The 20,515-nt window shown below is 35.9% G+C and overlaps 1 protein-coding gene across 4 annotated transcripts in view; it reads left to right on the forward strand.

Annotated features, from left to right (window-relative positions):
* The window catches only part of TLE1 (TLE family member 1, transcriptional corepressor), a 74,432-nt gene that overhangs the window by 26,176 nt on the left and 27,741 nt on the right, over positions 1–20,515 (forward strand). For 2 of the 4 annotated variants that reach the window (XM_034410174.3, XM_087886095.1), the window contains exons 7-9: positions 5,344–5,418; positions 6,626–6,830; positions 7,603–7,619. In XM_034410174.3, coding sequence (XP_034266065.1) covers positions 5,344–5,418; positions 6,626–6,830; positions 7,603–7,619 — 297 coding nt within the window. The remainder of the gene's footprint in view (positions 1–5,343; positions 5,419–6,625; positions 6,831–7,602; positions 7,620–20,515) is intronic. The other 2 variants (XM_034410178.3, XM_034410177.3) reach the window with 1 other exon arrangement.

The raw sequence follows: 20,515 nt of genomic DNA on the forward strand, positions 1-20,515 counted from the left end.
TCTTTTTTGTCTGAGGAATATACTGCAAATTTAAACTCAAAAACAAGATGCTGAACAAATAAAATGATCTCTTTATCTACTTAGGGGGATCTAAATTACAAAGTATGCTAAAAACCAGAGTCTGGTATGTATTTCTTAAAACTCTGCTTTCCCCCCATATACCTTGCACACTGTATTTGAAATATCAAGCTATGCTTTTGAAATAAGACATATGTTTGCTGCTTGATGATGGGTGGTATGAATTTATAATTAGAAACAAGTGCTAAAGAACCATAAAGGTCAGAGAGAGGAGTGTACAAAGACATAAAATAAATTTATACAGACAGCTATAAAATCTGTTATCCATCTATTCCATTATTTCCAGTTTTTAGTTTGAAACTTTTCTGTTCTTGTTTAAACCCATGCTATTGTATTTTTATTCCCTGTGCTAAAAAATATTTCAGAAATGCAAGTTGAAATGTATTATATATGATTAATTGTGATAATATTTTGATCATAATTTTGATAAGTTTTGGTGGTGCATTGGTTAGAATGCAATATTGCAGGCAAACTGCTGACTACCACGTGTTTGATCCTGGCGGGACTCAAGGTTGACTCAGCCTTCCATCCTTCCGAGGTTGGTAAAATGAGGACCCAGGTTGTTGGGGGCAATATGCTTACATTTGTAAATGGTTTAGAGCAGGGGTGTCAAACTGGCAGCCCATGGGCTGGATGCGTCACCCATAGGCCATGCCCTTCCCAGCTCCACAAAGCGGGAAAATGTCTTGATACATCAGATTACAGCAACATGACACTGCAAGTTTGACACCCGTGGCTTAGAGAGTGCTATAAAGCACAATGGAGCGATATATAAGGCTAAATGCTATTGCTCCACGTGTTATTTTCTAGAAATACTTTATTGTAAAAGTGAGGGGCAGGTTCCCATTTTGGGTTTATCATTTTTCTTTCCCTTTCCCATTGAATAAAAATGTCTAAAAGATTAGGACTTGATTTAAAATATTCCAAAGCATAAAACCAAACATGAAATTACTCAATTATAATTATACAACTGTGTTACAACTTTTAAACTCCTGTTGAAAGAACCAAGCCTCTTCAGACAGCATACTTTTCTCCTTTATTAGGTCAGGCTTTGACCCCTGTTGCTGGATTTCACTAGTCATCCTGGCTAAAAAAATATTTGGTTAATAGTGATGCTACTCTGAAGTGGGATTTAAAGGTTACGTAGCTGAATTAAACTTGCAAGTTTAATAAAAGAATATCTTATTCAATTGTATAATTTAATTTGAATATTATTTTTCTCCTTTTGCAGTAAATATGTTACTTTCTTGATTTAGAACATGTTTTTAAATTCATTAATTAAATTAGTTACAATGAAGTTTTAGGATACTAGTGTCATGATATATTTAAACTAGTTAAAAAGTTATTCAAGGAAGCAACTAAGCTTTCCCAGGTACACCCAATTTCCTGGTTTTCATAACACACAAAAAGTCTTTGTTATGAGCAGCAATCAACCACTTTTTATTGGCATCCTAATTGCAAATCCAGCATATTGTCAGATGTGCAGTGTTAATTTTGAATTCAAGATTGGAGAAGACCATCACCTACTAATACCTTACTTAAGGAGAAAAACTATATAAGCACTTTACTTGGAGTGGGAAAAGATACAGTTCATTGATCCACACACTTTGTAGACCGTAGGTTATAATTTAAGTGATTTCAGTTAAAAAAAATGATTGATTAGGTGATAGAGGGAAAATACTCTTCCACTTAACAGCCTGGATAGGAACTGGAGTGAAGCTGGAGTGAACAGTAGTGCAATAAGTGGGGAAAAATAAATACTGAACTAGTATAAAACAGCTTATACATATCCCATGTTGCTACATTATCTTCATGAAGATATTTTTTTAAAGAAAGACACACATAGAAAAAAACCATACAAATAGAAATTTCTGTACTGAATCTTGCTAAAGGTAAGGGGTAGGAATGTCACTGACATTCATTGCACTGTTTAAATATTTGAAACTGTCTTTGGAACAGAATAAAAGTGGCTTAAAACACATTTAGTTATTGTAGATATAGTGGTTTGTTTCATATGATTAAAAGATTAAAAGTAAAGAAGCAGTGCTATACATAGTTTCCTGATTCATATGAGATTGCAATTCTAGTTGACTGGAAGATTTTTGGTTTGTCACTTGCAGTATTCAAAGCGACTTCATATGTAGCCTAAAAATGAATAAATATATACATTCAGTCTGATAATCTAAACGTAATCTTTCCAGCTGAGATGAAATAATCTAAATTCAGCTTCTGTATCAAATAAAACTTATTTACTGAAATATTGTTTTATTCTATATATGCATAGATGTCCAAGAATCAGAATGCCAGTTCTGTTGACTCTGCACTTCATAGCAAGTAGAAAGAAAAAGCAACACTTTTTAAAAAAGTCTTCTCCAAAATACAATATACAATAATGTTTTATTACCATGTTGTAATGTCGAATTGTTGTTTAAATGCAGGCTCCTATTCATTCTTTTTATAATACAATTTAAGAACCAAGGCTGGACTTTTCTGTTGGCAAAATGTTGTTTATTTTATAAACACAATTTTAATTTTGATTAATAAATAAATAATAAATTTTAGTATTTGAGGATTTAATTTTAGCATTTCTATGAATTGAAAGTTGGATGCTATTGTAAAAATAACATTGTAAGCATTAATAAACACCTCAAAATCACATTACACTTTCCACACAGTTTTATGCAGTGTTTAAAGCATCTAACTTCAAGTTTGCAATCTAAAAATTATGAGCGATATAAAAAGAAAAGCAAATGAATCTATCAATTATTATCGGATGGCTTGATAATTCATGCAGAATCTGCATGAATCTGGTTCAGTTTACCCAATAATATCTCAGGTTTACTAAAAAAAAAAGACAAAATGAGTCTTTTACTTGTGCATTATTCTTCCAGTAAGTCAGACCGCTTCCAAATGATTATACTTTTCCAAACCACAGATGTTTGATATTGGGTTTTGGGTTGCTCTGAAACTGGTACTTAATAGTTTTTTCAATTTTTTAAAAAGGGCAGAATTATGGCTAACTCACAACCACCTGATGAAACGTGCAGCCTTTTGGGCTACACTGAATTGGATTCTCAGCATTCTTACATCCTTCAGCCATATTATCTTGTCTGTTTAAATCCACAAAAAAGCTTCAACTGGAAATTCCTTTTAAAAAAGTAGAAAACAAGAGAGTGCTTACAGCCTTGCTCACCAATGAATGACAAGGATGTATGTAGCAGCCATTGTATCCCATTTTCCACACTTGATACTAAGGGGGAGTTACTTTAGGCATCCTGATCAGCAGAAAAGTTCCTTCACACATTATATGTGCATAGAACCCCCTCACATATCGTTCAAATGTCATGTGGATGACAGCTAGGAAGTGGAATTTGGGCATTCTGTGAGAAATCCTTTCATACACTTTTTCAATGTAAGTTTTTATGAAGCCATTAGTGGTGAAATAATTGAAGTGACATGAAAGTAATCATAATGGAAATATCTGATTTCCATGCAGAACATTTCAAATAAGTTGCATCTACGTGAAAGAGGTCTATTACACAATGGTTCACCTTAAATGTTATATACGCCTGCCTTGACACTTGTATCTATTTACTGTAAGACTACACTGAGGCATCATAAAAGAAAGAGAAAAAAGGTGGCTCCTGGGTAATCCCAGACACTTTGCTGCTTCTTTTTTTTTTTAATTCTTTCTAAAACCAGAAAATCTGTGTCTTATTTCTATGTTGCCCCTGTGCTGGTAAGTTTCTCCTACAGAATGGTGCCCCCACTGTTTCTATGCTGAAGATACAAATAAAACTGGATGATGTATTAATAAATTAAAATGAATATAGACAAAATAAACCAAAATGAGGACCTCGCTAACTTTCCTACACTGGATTTACAAAAGAGACTTGTTAAAGGTTTGAAGAATTTTGTGAGAAAAGCCAAAGGAAAAAAAAATCAAATTCTGGGGCATTATGTGAAAGGGTTTAAAAAGCAGAACTTCCCTTGTGGGAAAAACAGTAAGAAGAAAGAAACTTAACAAATTAAGATTGTTAAAAGTAAAGGGATATGAAGTTGGTTTATTTGATCAAGGTATATATATGTATGTGTGTGTATGTATTCACCTCTGATAATATTTAAAGGATTTTTGTTGATTAGGACTGAATGGGGATGCTTTTAGGATCTGTATATTGACAAGAGATAAGTAATGGGAGAAAGAGGGATTTCTTAAAAGTATTTTTTAAGCCCACCTTTGTTAAGAGAAGGTGGTAAGTTATTAAATTTATACCTGTTTAGATGAGGCGGGGAGGTAATTTCTATTTTCTTTTCTGCACTTCTTTTTTCTTAGTTTGCATTAGTTTTTATCTTTTTAATTGTTCATTTTTAATAAAATTACTCTTTAAAAAGAAAAAGACACCCCCCAAATTTTTGGACATGTTTCTCGGAAGAAGCCCTAAATATAAACAGCTGTATAAAACAATGTTTGAGATCTTTTGATGTTGAATTCAAGGTGGCATGGCAGAGCTCACAGTTGTAATCATTTTAAATTCTTTGTTTAATTATGGGAAAATAAAATCCCTGGGTTTATTTGCTAGATACCAATTTATTTACAAAAGTATATCACACTTAAACTGAAAGACATGCTTCTGTTGTGGAAAGAGCATAAATTGCGCTGTGCTTTGTTTGGCATGCTACAGCGTGTTACTTCTTGTTAGTTAACATTAAGAAAGGAAAAGTACCAGAGGAGCAGTAGCAAGACAATACTTGATATAAAAAGTAGAAAAAGAAACCATATATCAGACATCCTTTACTAGAATGCATAGAGTACATTTATACATTGTAGAAATACTGGTAAAATATATACTTTATAGTTTTTATAATATAAAAGTGTTTTGTAATATATATTTTCACAGTGACTGCATGGATTGGGTCCACTTTATGGTGATAGGAAGCACTGCTAAAATGATTAAATAGTCCAAAGCTTTCTAATGAACATGGTCGAGACAGATTTTTAAATGTGTCTTCTCTGGTTACTGCACAAAATTTAATTGAATACAGTATTAATAACTCAAAAAAGCAGGTGTTTTGCTTAAAATTCTTGATCTAAGATACACACAAATGAAACACTTTTAAGTGCCTCTAACATTCTGTTAAATGTTATGTTATCTATAAGCACAGTTATAATGATTATCTTTTTCTTTTTTTAAAAAAAAACAGTAAGTACTACATTGTAGAGGTGATAAATGTAATTGATATGATTGTACCATGTGTCAAACACAGGACCTGGTAATGCTATCAGCTCTTGAGAGTTGCAGCTTGGCTGAAGTCATAATGCAGAGACCCATGCTTACAAATGTAAGCACTTTGAATAATTCTTTCAAAATTGGAAAGGGCTAAGTAGAACTTCTGGCTGCTAAAATACAAGGTGTGGGCTGCAATTCTGTGCACTAACCTTCTCCAACCTGGCATCTACCATATTGGGAATTCTAGAATCCCAGTCTATCTGGAGAGAGTGCTAAGTTGGGGAAGGCTGTAATATTTATCTGGAAGTACGTGTCATTGTTCGCAGAGGGGCTTATTTCTGAGAAGATAAATAGTAACTCGAAGCCTTGTAGCTTAAGTCAATCTCTTGCCTTCTGTTTGGAGCTCAGTTATATAATCCCTGGTGTTAACATTCAAACCGGGGGGGTAGACTGGAAGGGGAAGATGTATATTTTCTATGTATGTATAACTGTATGTACTAGTCTTCTCCAAACAAGGCACCTTCCAGAGCCATGAATTGCAGTCCCAGAATCCTCATCTGTGATCTGGGGGAATTCTGAAACATGAAGTCTGCACATCTGGAGAGCATTGAGGCTGGAAAAGACTAGCATATATATTGTGATCTGGCAAAGATCAGTCTGATCTTCTGCTGAATTTGGGGATAGGTACATAGATTTGAAATTGTTGAAGTAAATTTCATATAGTGCTCTTAAGGGTAAGACTAATCAGATCAACACTCTTGTTTGTATTCTGTCAGTCTTAATGTCAACCATACACAGACGACAAGAATGAAGTGAAAAGTTTGGTCATTTTTCCAACTGGTGATTCAGTATTGGAAATATTCCTAGCAGAAGCTGTAACAGAAACTTATTTTAGATAGGGCCCTTTTAAGTTGTTGGTTTTCATCTTTATTCAAAGCAGTTGTGAAAACAAGCGTTTGGGGACAGGAAGGTGAGAGCAATGATATCTCTGTCTGCACTAATTCTTTTAATACGGAGATGGATTTGAAAGGTGCCAGCTGTCTTCCAGAGTCTAGACTACACAAATCTGTTAGTTGGGCTGCAGATTAAATTGCATGGTTTAGTTCTGTAATTCAAAAGAGAATCAATATCCAAGGCAGTATTCTTACAGTTGTGAAACTTAGCATAGGGTGGTTAACTAGACCAGGCTGAAATAGGGTAGATGTTGAGGCAAGAAATGGTGTTATGTTCACTGGCTAACCAGTCCTCCTTTTCTTTCCTTCCTTCCTTCCTTCCAATTGCCTGCTGCTTCTATCTGGAAAAACCACAACAAATAACAGCAACAGCAGTTGCAGGCTCAGCATCTCTCTCACGGCCATGGACCTCCAGTGCCTCTTACTCCACACCCATCAGGACTTCAGCCTCCTGGGATCCCTCCACTTGGAAGCAGTGCTGGCCTTCTTGCCCTCTCAAGCGCGCTGGGTGGGCAATCTCACTTGGCAATAAAAGATGACAAGAAGCATCATGATACAGACCACCACAGAGGTGAGAGGCATGGGAAGCCTGATTAGGACGTTTCAAATAAGTGTTCGCACGTTGCTGAAAATTGTGGGCATCTCTAAAGAATTCTAAAGAGCTATTTAGAATGAAAACCAAGAACAATTATAATGCCAAACATTAAATGTCCTGCATTTATATCACTGAAACAAAATTTAGCTTGAGGTACTTAGTTTTTGAACCTGGAGTTCACTAGGATTCTCCTGCTTTGATGAAATGCAGGGCCTTTTAACATCCCTACAGATGCTTAGTTGTAGCCTCAGTGGCCAGCACAATATTGTGGATGATCATTATACAAGAATAAGTGGGCAATATTTTTGTTTCTTTTTTTTTTTAATTAAAGAAATCTTTAACTGAAAGGGGGCAAGAGGTGAAAGGGTGGGCAAATGAAGAATAAAAAAATTGAGTTGAATGAGTTGAAATGAAAGGTTTTAAGCATTGCTCCTTTTTTGTAGTTTTGTTTAGGATACCTTTAAATATTGGGCAAATTGCACTTGAATAATTTTTTGAAGAATAAAAATTAATTTATTCTGTCATGGAAAGAACTAGGCCTTGTGTATGGTTAAACTGTAAATCATGTTTACAAAATGTAATTTTCAGGAAATCACTGTATTAGGAATGTGCAATGACTTATATAAATAAAAGCCATTTTAAAACTGTTTGCGGCTTGTGTTCTAATTTCTTCCCCCTTTTTATTTCTGTTCTTGCCTCTGTGTCTGAACGGGCATGTCTGTGCATTTCTTGGTTACTACGGGAACAGACAGAGATCCAGGCACAGTAAGTACCAATATTCCTGCTAATGTTAACATTTTCATAATTGCGGTAGTTGATAGCCTAGATATTCACCATTTTTCCCCTGTAGACTTACTTTCTGCTTCTCTCTCCTAGTTTAGATAATGGTCACAGTTTCTCCTATTTGGACACCTCAGTGCTCTGTTGGGAGAATTAAAAAAATACTATTTATTTTTAATAGCCTTTGTGGCTATGGAGATAAAATCCCTGCAAACTAATCTGGTTTCAAGACAGCTTTGCTAATTCCATAACTAATATGTGCTTGGGAAACAATATCAGCTATTATATAGTAGTCACCAGGAATGAGAACATTTTGATCATTTTTTCTTCACAAACCTGACACTTTTAAGTGTGTGATCAGACATTACACATCTAATCAGAACTAGCTATGTTAATTCAAAATTTGTCATTAATTAAAAAATAAATGTTATATATAGTTTGTAACATACTTTTGAAGAGTCCTACTGTTTTAAAATATATTTAAAAAACAATAATATACATCACATGTCCTATAAAATTCCTTAACAATATAGAACAATACTATTCAAGAAGTCATCCTCTTTTTTTTTAATGGCCTTAGATAACATATGTGTGGTAGTTACACCCTCTGGGCAATTATTATATTGAGTAACACATCATATCGTTTTAAAAAAATTGATTTTCTTATACTCTTTGCAAAGGGATTTCTCAGAGCTTTTATTCTGGTTTGAAAGATTTTTTTTGAGAGATAAAATTAATGTGCTCCTCTATCTTCACGTACTTTTTTCAGAGTAGAACCTGAATGCTGAATTTTAAAGTGTGGGATTTTAAAGAGCGAATCAAGGTTTTATGAGTACACATCCTATTAAAGCTACTCTATAAGATTTTTCTCCATCATTGTCTTCAAGGCCACTCTGATTCCATGGTGACTCTGGGCAGATTACAAATTAAAATTAAAACAAGAGATATTAGAAGAAGAAAAATATACCTGTAAATGTTAGTAAATATTGTGTGTTTCCTAAAGAGATAACAGATGAGGTGGGCAAAAAAAAGTTCTGCCTCTTGTCCTGCATAGGTAGGTGGGCTTGTCAGTCCAATCATATAGTTTGGATTCTGAGTTTGCTTCTGATAGAAAAGTGAAAGTGATAAATTCTTCTGAATTCCCTCTTCTTTTGCACCCCCTTGTATTACAGTGAAGTTGTAAGTTTGAATGGTCACTGAATGAATGGTTGTAACTGGAGGACCACCAGTACAAGTAGTCCTCAATTTACAACCATGACTGAGCCGGCAATTATAGTTCATTAGAAAAGAATATTTGTAGCTCAGGTTTGAACTGTGGGGTCCTCGGTGGTCTCTGAACTTGGTAGTTTTCTTGCAGACATTTCATTACCAAACTAGGTAGCATCAATGCACCAACTACAGTCATAGTTTGTGATGGTCATTAAGCAGGGCATAATGTGACCAATTGCTGAGTGTCCAAAATGTGGTCATGTGATCATGAGTGGGAGGCAGCTGTCATAACTTTAAATTTGGGTCATAAATCCCTTTTGGGGGGGGATCCATTGTAATTTCATACGGTTGTTAAGTGACCAATCATAAATCAAGGATATTTGGGTTTCCTTTCATCATATCCTAATTTTAACTGTTTTAAGGTTTTCTATCGTGTTAGCAGGAGTCAATTTGTTATAGTGGTTAAGTCACTAGGCTAGAAACCAGTTCTAGTCCTACGTTAAGTATGAATCCAGCTGGGTGACCTTGGGCCAGTCACTCTCTCTCAGCCCTAAGAAAGAGGCAGTGGCAAAACATTTCTGAAATCTTGCCAAGAAAACTCTGTGAATTTGTCCATGCAGCCACTATGAGTCAAAACTGCCTCCGAGACCCTTAAAAAGTTATCATTAACCAGATTGCAGCAGAAGATAGACACAGATATATAAAGTTAGAATAGTTAGGGAGGACAGCTAAGGAATAACTCCCTATTTCATATTCTCATATATACTTTCCTTGTATATGAAAGTGGATTTGTTAAGGGAAAAAAATGATAAAACTGTAAAATTGCAACTTTTCTTTTACTAAAGGAAATAACAGTCATTTGAAAAGATAAGTTGACTGGAGTGGTTGTGTTTTTAGCATATTTACCAATATTATAGCACATTGAGAGCAAAATTGAGTAAAAAAAAGTCTATTTGGAATATTCTCTCCCTATGGCAGTATTATAGTATGAAATGTGACAAAATGAGCCTGTCTGATCCTCTTCTAAGGTGTTGGACAATAGCTTCCCATTGGTCATGCTAGCTGGACGTTCTGGCAAGCACTAGCTTAGGGAATGGTGATGCAGAGAAAATGTACTAAATGGTCTGTAATAAAGAGATAACGTTATATGCGGTGAAGAATATCAACAGGAGATTTGAGCTGTGTATTCCCTAATGCATCTGTATTATTTTAATAGCTTGTGTAAAAGCCGCCTATCAATCCTTTCCCTTAACTACCACTTTAAGCATGAAAAAATGTTTACACTAATGCTATGCATAAGAATAGTAGTTTCTTCTTAGACCAGATGTTTTTTGCACTGAAATAAAACCAAGCGAAGTATTTTTTTTTAAAAAAAAAACAAAATCAGTTCTCCCTCTCTACCAAATCATCTTAAGTGATTCTCCATACTTGCATATTCCATTCATTCTTTATTATTTTTCAAGATCATGACTTATAACTAAACAGTTAACTATTCAAATCATTCTATGTTACTGCAGTGATTTTAAATATATTACAAGAAAAATATTTCCAATTTATAAGGTATATGATCTTTTCAGTTAGAAGTGTTTTTAAAGGCATTTTTTTAAAATAAAGATCAACATTAGAGACAGTATCCTCTCCCTTTGCCTCCAAGGAGCATTCATATACAGTGGGGGCCATTGCTAAGACTAGTGCTTAAATATCCACTACTTGGACTGATTTTGAGTAAGTTAAACAAAGTAAGATGTAGTTAATATTTGCGTAGGAGGCCTCCAGAAATTGTGGACTAGACTGGGAAGCAAAAACTATCTTGGATGAAGTTGGTATAGCTGACTGACTTTTTTTCCCCTGTCTCTTTGCCTTTCTTTTCTGGTGAACACTCAGTTAACCAAATTTAAAACAAAAATGATATAAAAATACTGATTAAGATGAACAATAAATATTAAAACCAGACAGTCACATTTGTTGAAAGAAGTGCTTCTTTAGTCCTTTCTTAAACACTGATAGTATAATTCCAAGAGAATGCATTCCATAACCTGGGAAAAACTGAGCAGAAAGCCTTCCAGAAAGATGAAATTTTAATACCAGGACCACCTGGTGGCTGCTTCCATTGATTTAATCTACAAGACAGATTTATAACAGGAGAGGTAGTCCATTATGTACTCAGGCCTTAAAACATTAAACACTATAAATAGTACGCTGCTGACAACTAGTACAGGAACCATATGATCCCTGTTTCTTGCATAGATCAGCAGGCTAGCTATTACATTTTCATCAGTTGCAACAGTTGAGACTTTTTAATGGTAACTCCATGAAGAGTACATTGTAGCAGCCAAGATGGAGGTAATCAACATCTAGTTATCATCAATACCAAATCTGGTCAGTTAGGGAGAACAGCTGGAATGCTAGATGTAATTGTTTGAAGGTATACCTGGCCACACCTAGCTACTCTGGATTTAATTTTAACTTATTTTTGGCATCTAATTATATGGTGAATCCATGGAGTTGTCAAGTGTAAAGCTTGAGTTGAGGGAATTTTTCCCTTACATGACGCTTCTCTCCATTTTTCTGTCAAGTTATTTCTTCCTCTTGCCTCATCCCGATCCTTAATCTTCCTCCTCCTCCTCCTCCTCCTCCTCCTCCTCCTCCTCCTCCTCCTCCTCCTCCTCCTCCTCCTCCTCCTCCTCCTCTTTCTCCACTTCTTCTTCCTCTTCTTCTCCTTTTCCTCTTCCTTTCTTCCTCCTCTTTTACTGAAAAGCAGGATAGAAATATTTGCGTATATTGTGTATATGTGAAGATGGCTAATACATGTAACCATGAAGGGTCACATGAATATATTCATTGAAGTATGAAGGAATCAGAAGGATTGGATTTAGGTGGATATGGCAATCTAAATTAATAAAGTGAAGAAGATGAGTACTGCACAGAAACTAAGGTATTTTATTGGTTTTGTTTTATCTTGTCTGGCATGTCATCTTTTTTCTTCCCAGTCATTTTCCTTTTGGAAATAAATATATGTTATAAACTACCAACATTAATACTACCACCCATGTTACAATAATTTTAAAACTTTGTAGGATGATTAAAATCAAGCTGGCTATTAGTAGTAGGCCTCTGAAGGCTTCTACTATGAGTTCAGGCCTTGAATAATCAGTTGAGACAAAATAGAGAAAACTGACTGTCCTTAAGCTGTACAGAACACTAGCATCATAAATTTTTATTTATTTATAAATTTATTTATTCAAAAAGTTGGGCTGTAGTGCAGCTAGGATGGAGGAAAATTGGATCAGATGTGCAAAGAGGACATTATTGTGTTATGATGGGAGTGAGGTATTGATGCAAAACCAAATACTGAATCTCTCTGTGAAATATCACCTGATTCAAAAACATGTAATGAATGGTTTGGAATCTGTCTTCCTTCAGGAATAATTGCCATTATTCCACATTTACTTATTTATTAAATTTAAATAGCCAACAATCTCACATATGTCAAACCAGTTCCAGAGACTCAACAGGGTGTCTTTTATAATACAGGCAGTTCTCATCTTACAATTCATTTAGTGATTCGTTTAGTTTGAAGTTAGAACGGCACTGAAAATAGTGACATGACCATTTTTCACACTTATGGCCATTGCAGCACCCCCATGGTCATGTGATTTACATTTGGATGTTTGGCAACTGACTCGTATTTATGATGGTTGCAGTGTCCCAGAATCATGTGATCATCTCTTGCGACTACTGACAAGCAGTCAAACGGGAAACCAGATTCACTTAACAACCATGTTACTAATTTAACAACTACAGTAATTCACTTAACAAATGTGGCAGGAAAAGTCGTAAGATGGGCCAAAACTCACTTAACAAGTTTCTCACTTAATAACATAAATTTTGGACTAAATTGTGGTTGTAAGTTGAGGACTGACTGTATTTCTTATTTCCAAGTAGATTTCCCTCCCACCTCTAAAGAACAATCTTTCTCATTTTTAAATGTGCTTTTAGATTTAAAGTGTATATTGCTTCATCACAGAAGTCATAATACATTGATATGAATCAGTTTCACATAGCTTGATAATTTCAGTTTCCATTATAGAATTTCCTCATATCTGGAGGACACAAAGGCAGGCAAGGTTTATACAGTTAAGCTTAAGCAACTTCATGAAATCAATGGTTCAAAGTTTGCTTGCCTTGATGTAAAACGATCAACTGCAGGAAATAGATTGTGTACCGGAGAACATTATCAATATTATGTCTTCATATTTGGACTTTCCATTTCTGTCAGGATGCCAAGGCATTAGCTGTTACGGTTTCTTGACTGAGAAAACTACATTTATATCTACTAGTGTTTATAGATCTTATCAGAGCTGTGTCCCTAAGGAAAGTAGACGTGGCTGTTATAAAAATGATAGGATTGTTCTGACACATAATTTCCTCTTCAGTTGGGGAAAAATAATAATTGAATTGAAATATAGTCTACAACTTCTGTGGATGATTTTGTAGCATGGAAAACAATTTCTGATGAAGAAGTAGAAAAAAAAATAACTCCCATAGATGAAGTCAAGGCAGACAGTCAGCACAAATGAAGATGTTGCGTAATCTTCTAGAATGCGGTAGATTGATGCATTAAGTCATCCCATGGGAACCTGTGTATCCCTCAAATCTCTCTTTCGATTCCTCACTGTCAGAACATAATAGATAATGCAGAATGGAAAGTGTATTTTTCTTAGATCATGAAGTTTGGTCTGATAGGAAGAGGCATTTGAGGGCAAAATAAGATGACCCGAACTGTGGGTTTTAATATGAACTCAGCAACTAATTGAGCTTAGAGCCAGTTTTCAGTAATTGCATATCCTTCTGTAAGTGTGAAGGAAACTGTTATCCCAATACATTTTATTTCATCCATAAATAAACAAATAGGCTGGAGGAGATCACAGAGCCCTAGCAATAAGTTACCTTGAGGTAAGATGGGTGCCTATAAATTTAATAAAGAAACAAACAAACAAATGAGAATGCCAGTTCTGCCTACATAAATGTTGTGATACTTCAGGAACAAAGATACTGTATGTTACTGGGAATGAATAAATGAGATTAAGTTGCAGTATTTATAAGTCTAATATTTAAGAGCTAGTTACTCTTCTTCTGGTGAGGCCATTCTTTTGTTGATTTGGAGGTATGCTTTGGGTCATTGCCATGTTGCAAAGTAAAATTCCTCTTCATCTAAAGCATTTTAGCAGATGTCTGAAGATTTTGTACCGAAACTGACTAATATTTCATAATTCTCTCCACCTTGACTAAAGCCTCAGTTACAGCTGAAGAAAGGCAGTCCTAAAGCATAATGCTGCCATCACCATTCTTCACTGTGGGTATGGTGTACTTTCAGTGATGTGCAATGTTGTTTTTATGCCAAACATACTTTTTGGAATTATGGCCAAAATGCTCAACTTTGGTCTCATTAGACCATAGCACATTTTCTACATGCTTTCATCAGACTTGTTGTAGGTTTCTGCAAATGACTTCCGTCTTGCCATCCTATCCCATAACGCACACATATGAAGTATACCAAAGATTGTTGTCACATGTAGTACACAACCAGTATCTTGCCAGAACCTCTTGCAGCTAATTTAATGTTGCTGTAGTACTCTTGACAGTCAGACTAGTTTTTGTCTTGTTTTTTCATCAGTTTTGGAAGGATATCAAGTTTTTGGTAATGTCACTGTTGTGCCATATTTTCTTCACTTGTTGATGACTCTCTTCACTGTGTTCCATTGGTATATCAGTGCCTTGGAAAAAAATGTGTACCCTTCTCCTGACTTCCAACACTGAAATCTCTTTAATGCTTTATAAGCTCTTTGCAGACCATGACTTTTGCTTCAAGAGACAACTGAGTAAATGTCAGAAAAATCCTACTAGAGCAGCTGAACTTTTATATGGGGTTGATCAGAGTCACTTTACTTGATGGCAGGTGTAAACATCAGTTTGAAGGTATTTGGTTAATTCTGAACACAGCCACATCCCTACTAAGAGGTTGTGAACATATGCCACATTATTCATTTTTTCCCCTACTAAACAATTTCAGGTTTTGTTTTTCAATTGGATTGAAAAGAGAGAGGGAGAGAGACAGAAGCTTTATATGCTAGTTTATAAATTTTCATTTTATTGTTCTTCCTCATTTTGCAGTAATTCTATGTGATCAAACTTCTTTTCCTAATTTCATATGCTTAAATTATAGTACTCTATCTCTTGGACCTTGGGATTTCAAAGCTGTTAAAAAGACTTGCTCTTCTCTGTCAAAACTACACCTTTTAAGATACACTCATTTATAAAAAAAAAAAAAACCCGAAACACGGTGTTCACAAAAAAGTAGGGAAGCAGTTGTGGCCACAGGGCCTTTGCAAACTGCATCTGATGGTATCAGTTGCACCCTTCCTAAATTGAGAGACCCTTCAGTCACTCCTGCCCTAGTCATATCACAGCTTGACTACTGCACTGAACCCTACCCTAGGCTGCTCTTGAAAACCACTTGGAAATTTCAACCGATCCAGAATGCAGCAGTGCAGACAGTGAAAGTCATACCTTGCTATGTCCTTATGGCACCCTTGCTTCATGAGCTGTACTGATTGTCAGTATGCTTCAAGGTGTTGATTGTCACTTATACAGCCCCAAATGGCATAGGACCAGGTTATTTGAGGAACTGCATATCTCCCATGGTTTCTGCCAAGATGGTATGTACTGGCAGAATTGGAGCATTCCAGGTCTCCTTCAAATTAATAGTGCCATCTATCAGGACCCAGGAAGTATGTTGCAAAGAGTAAGGAAAATGACCTTTACAGACACAGACAAGATCCATTATCAAAGCAACAAGGGAAAGAACATAGATTAAATCACAAAAAGCAGAAAATACAGGAAACTATTCTTCCCAATTCACATGACTATAAGAAGTGGAAGAGGTACAGAACAATCAGTCTTGTGAGATTCTGTTATTACAAACACCATAAAAATATTTTTAATATTATGGAGTTGATTTCTAGCACAGTCTACCTGGTGGGCTGACAGTTTCTCCATCTTCCTTCTGGATCAAGATGCTCCCAGAGATCCATATGGTTCCCATCTTGATGGTATTCTGGAAGGCTTTAAAGACCTGGCTGCTGTCCCAGATTTGATGTTCTTCCTTGTTAATTGTGGTTTTGTCTATCATACAGAGCCACCAGATCCAAAATCTAGTGCTTTGCATTGTATTATCGTTGCTTATTCTATTTTGTGCCACTCGGAGCTTTTTTGGAATCAGACAGAACTTAAACACAAATAAACAAATAGCAAACAAATCCCTATGTAATTATTCTGCTGTCCCTTTTGCTGTATTGGTATGTTTGTGCCCGTGTACACTGAAAATTACAGGACAGATTGCATATGTCCATACTGGACAGAAGAGGAAGAGAGGCTTAAAATGGAGGACTATACAACATTCTGAGTAGCTGCCCAACTGCCTCTTCCCCATGGTTTAGTGAGGCAGTCTGTGGCCTTATCTGATCCATTTTTGAACATCATTTTTATTTTACACAGCAGATTTGATTTCATTCAGTTTGCCTTTTGAAGAATTAGTCTATGTTAGACAGACAGAAAAGATTTTTTACACAATTTCTTTCCAAGATTTCATTAGTTGGATATAATACAAAACATTCCTGAATGTTGAGTTTAGTTCATTGTGTAAGGATCCTATGGTCAACAACATTTGACCTGACCCAGCAGGTCACGGTAACCCAAGTCTATAGCTTAGAGGGATGTTTGTTTTAATTCCAGGTTATGCATAGGGCAAATCTAAAATGAAAAGTATTCAAGTGTATGGGTGATCTAAATTCATACAATGCCTTGACAAATCAACTCACATTTTTTTTTGTCCACCTTGATGAAAGAACTATACCAAGGCTAATATCAATAGTATTTATTATGTTGTTATTTGTACATAGAGCCAAATTGGTCTAGGGCAGGGCTGTCAAATTCCTGGCCCACTGGGCCAGATGCGTCATGCGTTGGCCACGCCCATGCCCGGTTTAGTGAAGGGGAAAAAAAGTCCCAATACATCACGTGACATCGCCATGACAACGTGAGTTTGATACTCCTGCTCTAGTGGTTAAAATGCCAGACTAGAAAGCTGTGGAGGCTGTGACTTCAAGACCTGTCTTAGCCATGAAAGGCAGCTTTGTGACTTTGCACTAGTCACCCTCAGCCCAACCCACCTCATAGGCTTGTTGTTATGGAGAAAATAGGAAGAGGAAGGCATGTTGGGTATGTTCACTGCCTTAAGTTATTTGTAAAAGTAATAAAGGTGGTATACAAATAAATAAATAAAAGCAATTAAAATTAATAAAAACATTCCTCTTCCAAGATACAGTTGATACATTTCACTTTCAACCTTCTCTTGAGGTTGCTAATATAATTATTTATACATCTGATATAGATTTACTACTACAACAACAGAAGATGTAAAATAATTTTTACATCTGAACTGTTCTTAGGTTTCATCTTTTTTCCAGAATTATAATACTGGCTGGCTATGCATACATGCAAAGCAAGGTTTCTTTTTTAAAAAAACAAACACACATGGTTTGTAGAATAAGCTACAGCAACCCAGTTAGCACATTCTGCTAACCCAACCAAGCTATTTTATAGTCAGTGCAATATGACCATTCAACCGCCTTTTCATATACTGCTAACTTCCTGTAAAGTATCTGTATGTTTGTGTTAGCACGGAAAATCATTTTCAGATCTGAAATGGTTTGTTCTCAATTTTTCCCCTGCTGCTTTTGATTTGTCTTAGCCCATCAAGAGATTTAAAAGGGGGGGAATCTAAACTCACATCTCAGATTAATGAGTTCACTGACCCAGCAAACCCACCTTTTCAATCAAGAAACACTGCAGTAAAGAGATGTGCTGCTTTTCAGCTATTTTCACGAGGCCCTCCCTTATGCTTTGAAGAAGCCATACATAGGCTGAGGTTGAAGAAGCAGAAATAAAAGAATTTGCCTTCAAAATGTAATATATGGTACTATAAACAAACCCTTCACATTACTTTAGGCAGTGTGAATCCATGATTTCTTTTCATTATAGGATACAGCTATACAGATGTCTATACTGCTTTAACATAGTGACCTTATGTTTTGGCTGGGCAGGGCAGTTCCTTTATTTATTTATTTATCAAGAACGTATTAGGTAATAAGTATAAACATAGATTGGATACATAAAATAGATACAAATAGAGGAAACATTAGGACAGGGATGGTAGGCACGCTGGTGCTCTTACACACGCCTCTTACAGACCTCTTAGGAATGGGGTGAGGTCAACAGTAGACAGTCTTAGGTTAAAATTTTGGGAATTTTGGGATGAAACCACAGAGTCAGGTAGTGCATTCCAGGCATGACCACTCTGTTGCTGAAGTCATATTTTCTGCAATCAAGTTTGGAGTGGTTTATCTTGAGTTTGTATCTATTATTTGCTCGTGTATTGTTGTGGTTGAACCTGAAGTAGTCATTGACAAGTAGGACATTGTAGCAGATAATTTTATGAGCTATGCTTAGGTCATACCGAAGGTGACGTAGTTCTAAGTTTTCTTAGATTCTAAGAAATTCTAAGGCTAAATTCTGGGCTAAATTCTAAGCCCAGAATTTCAAGTCTGGTGGCATAAGGTATTTTGTTGTGAGCAGAGGAATGGAGGATTCTTCTTGTGACATATTTCTGGACACATTCGATTGTATTAATGTCCAATATGTAGTGCGGGTTCCAGACAGATGAGCTGTATTCTAGAATTGGTCTAGCAAATGTTTTGTATGCTCTGGTTAGTAGTGTGATATTATCGGAGAAGAAGATTAGGTTTACAACTCTTAATGCCTTTTTGGCGATGTTGTTACAGTGGGCTTTGGCACCTAGATCATTAGATATGAGTACTCCAAGGCCCTTGACAGAGTGAGGGTCATCTACAAGGTCATATCCACTCAGTTTATATTTTGTGTTCTGGTTCTTTTTGCCAATGTGTAAGACAGAACATTTGTTGGTTGAGATTTGGAGTTGCCACTTGTTAGACCATTCCGACACAAAGACAAGGTATTTTTGAAGGGTAGCAGCATTGTCTGTGGTGTTAAATATTTTTACATCATCGGCGAAGAGAATGCAGTTGCTTATAATATGATCGCAAGGGTCATTTATGTATAGTATGAAGAGTGTTGGTCCTAGAACGCTGCCTTGGGGGACACCGCTATTAACAGGTGCAGGATTTGATAGGGCACTCCCTGTTTTGACCATTTCAGCTATTTAGCTGAATTCTTTTTATAATTTTGCTTCCTAAGTGTTTGAATATATACAGATGTATTCCCTGGAGTATGGTGGTGAGGCATGTAACAGATTTTTGTGTAAATTTCAGAAAGCTTGTTGGCATGATGCTTTCTTATACAAGCGACTTTTAGAAAGGTTTGTCAGGCCTTTGTGAAAAGAGCTGTCTCCTACTCTACCCTACCCCCCAGCCCTGCATTCAGCACTGTTCATGGCATTAACACACCACTGAACAAATTGCCCTTCTTGCATATGCTAATCCTGAACTTAAAAGAACCCATTGTGACATGTTTAATGCTTTAGCTGGAGGGAAGATGAGAATTGGAGGCATGTCAAATTATCACATGACCCAGAAATATCTAAAATGCCTTTCTTCCCCTTTGGGTCAACAGTTTGTACTTAACATTATCTAAAGAAAGTAGCCTGCAGATTCTGGACAAGATTAGTCCTTGCTCTTGTTTTTTGGCCTTTCTTTCAGATCAAGAGTTGGATACTGGAGTTTAAGAGGGGGGGGAGTGTTAGCAGTAAATTAGGAGAAACCAACAAACCCCAGATAAAGTAATAGAGGTCGCTTTGTATTTATTTAGGTTTAATTTTATTCTAGTTAAATACATGCAAATGGACGCTTATGTTTATTTTCTTACAATCCAATATACTAGGCAGTTTCTGACACTAAGAAATGTCACTCTTGAATAATAAGAGATTCAAGCAAATTAAACTTTTATTGATCCCAAACCACTCCAGTATTTCAACAGATTCCTAAACAAACAGATACAATGATATAAAACTCAGGACTTCAGAAATCTTTTCCCTCACATTGTTGCACTAATGTGGCCCACTAATCCTTTATCTAAATTATATAAATATAAATGATGATGCTTTTCTCTCAGCCCCAGCTACAATGGACATAGCTTCCAAGTTACTTGGAGCTGTTTGAGTTTCAAAAAGATATTTTCTCAACATTTTTTTGGTCATGAAATTAATCTGGAGTGTGTCACTGACAATGGTGATGGGAGCAGGAACTAGGATATGCCCAGTTTTCTTAGCCACCTTAGGCTCCAGTAGATATTCCTATGGATTTTGGCAATGAACTTCTTGGCCATATGACATTAGGTTGCAGGAGAGACTGGGCATCTGGCTTCTGCAGAAATATTTGCCAGCATAATGCCTGATTGGCATGCCTCAAAGTAAATGTCAGATTCTATGCAGCCTCTTCATATCATGGGTTGCTTTGAAAGAGATTCAGGCGTACTTTAAAAAATAAAATAAAACTGGTGTTTTCATGAGAGAACATAATCTTGTTGTACACAAAAAGTTGATTTAAGGTGTCTTGTGTCACCTGTGAATGCACTAC

The sequence above is a fragment of the Pantherophis guttatus genome, chromosome 2 (genome assembly GCF_059756535.1).
Source record: "Pantherophis guttatus breed Tessera chromosome 2, ASM5975653v1, whole genome shotgun sequence".
In the NCBI taxonomy this organism is placed as follows: domain Eukaryota; kingdom Metazoa; phylum Chordata; class Lepidosauria; order Squamata; family Colubridae; genus Pantherophis; species Pantherophis guttatus.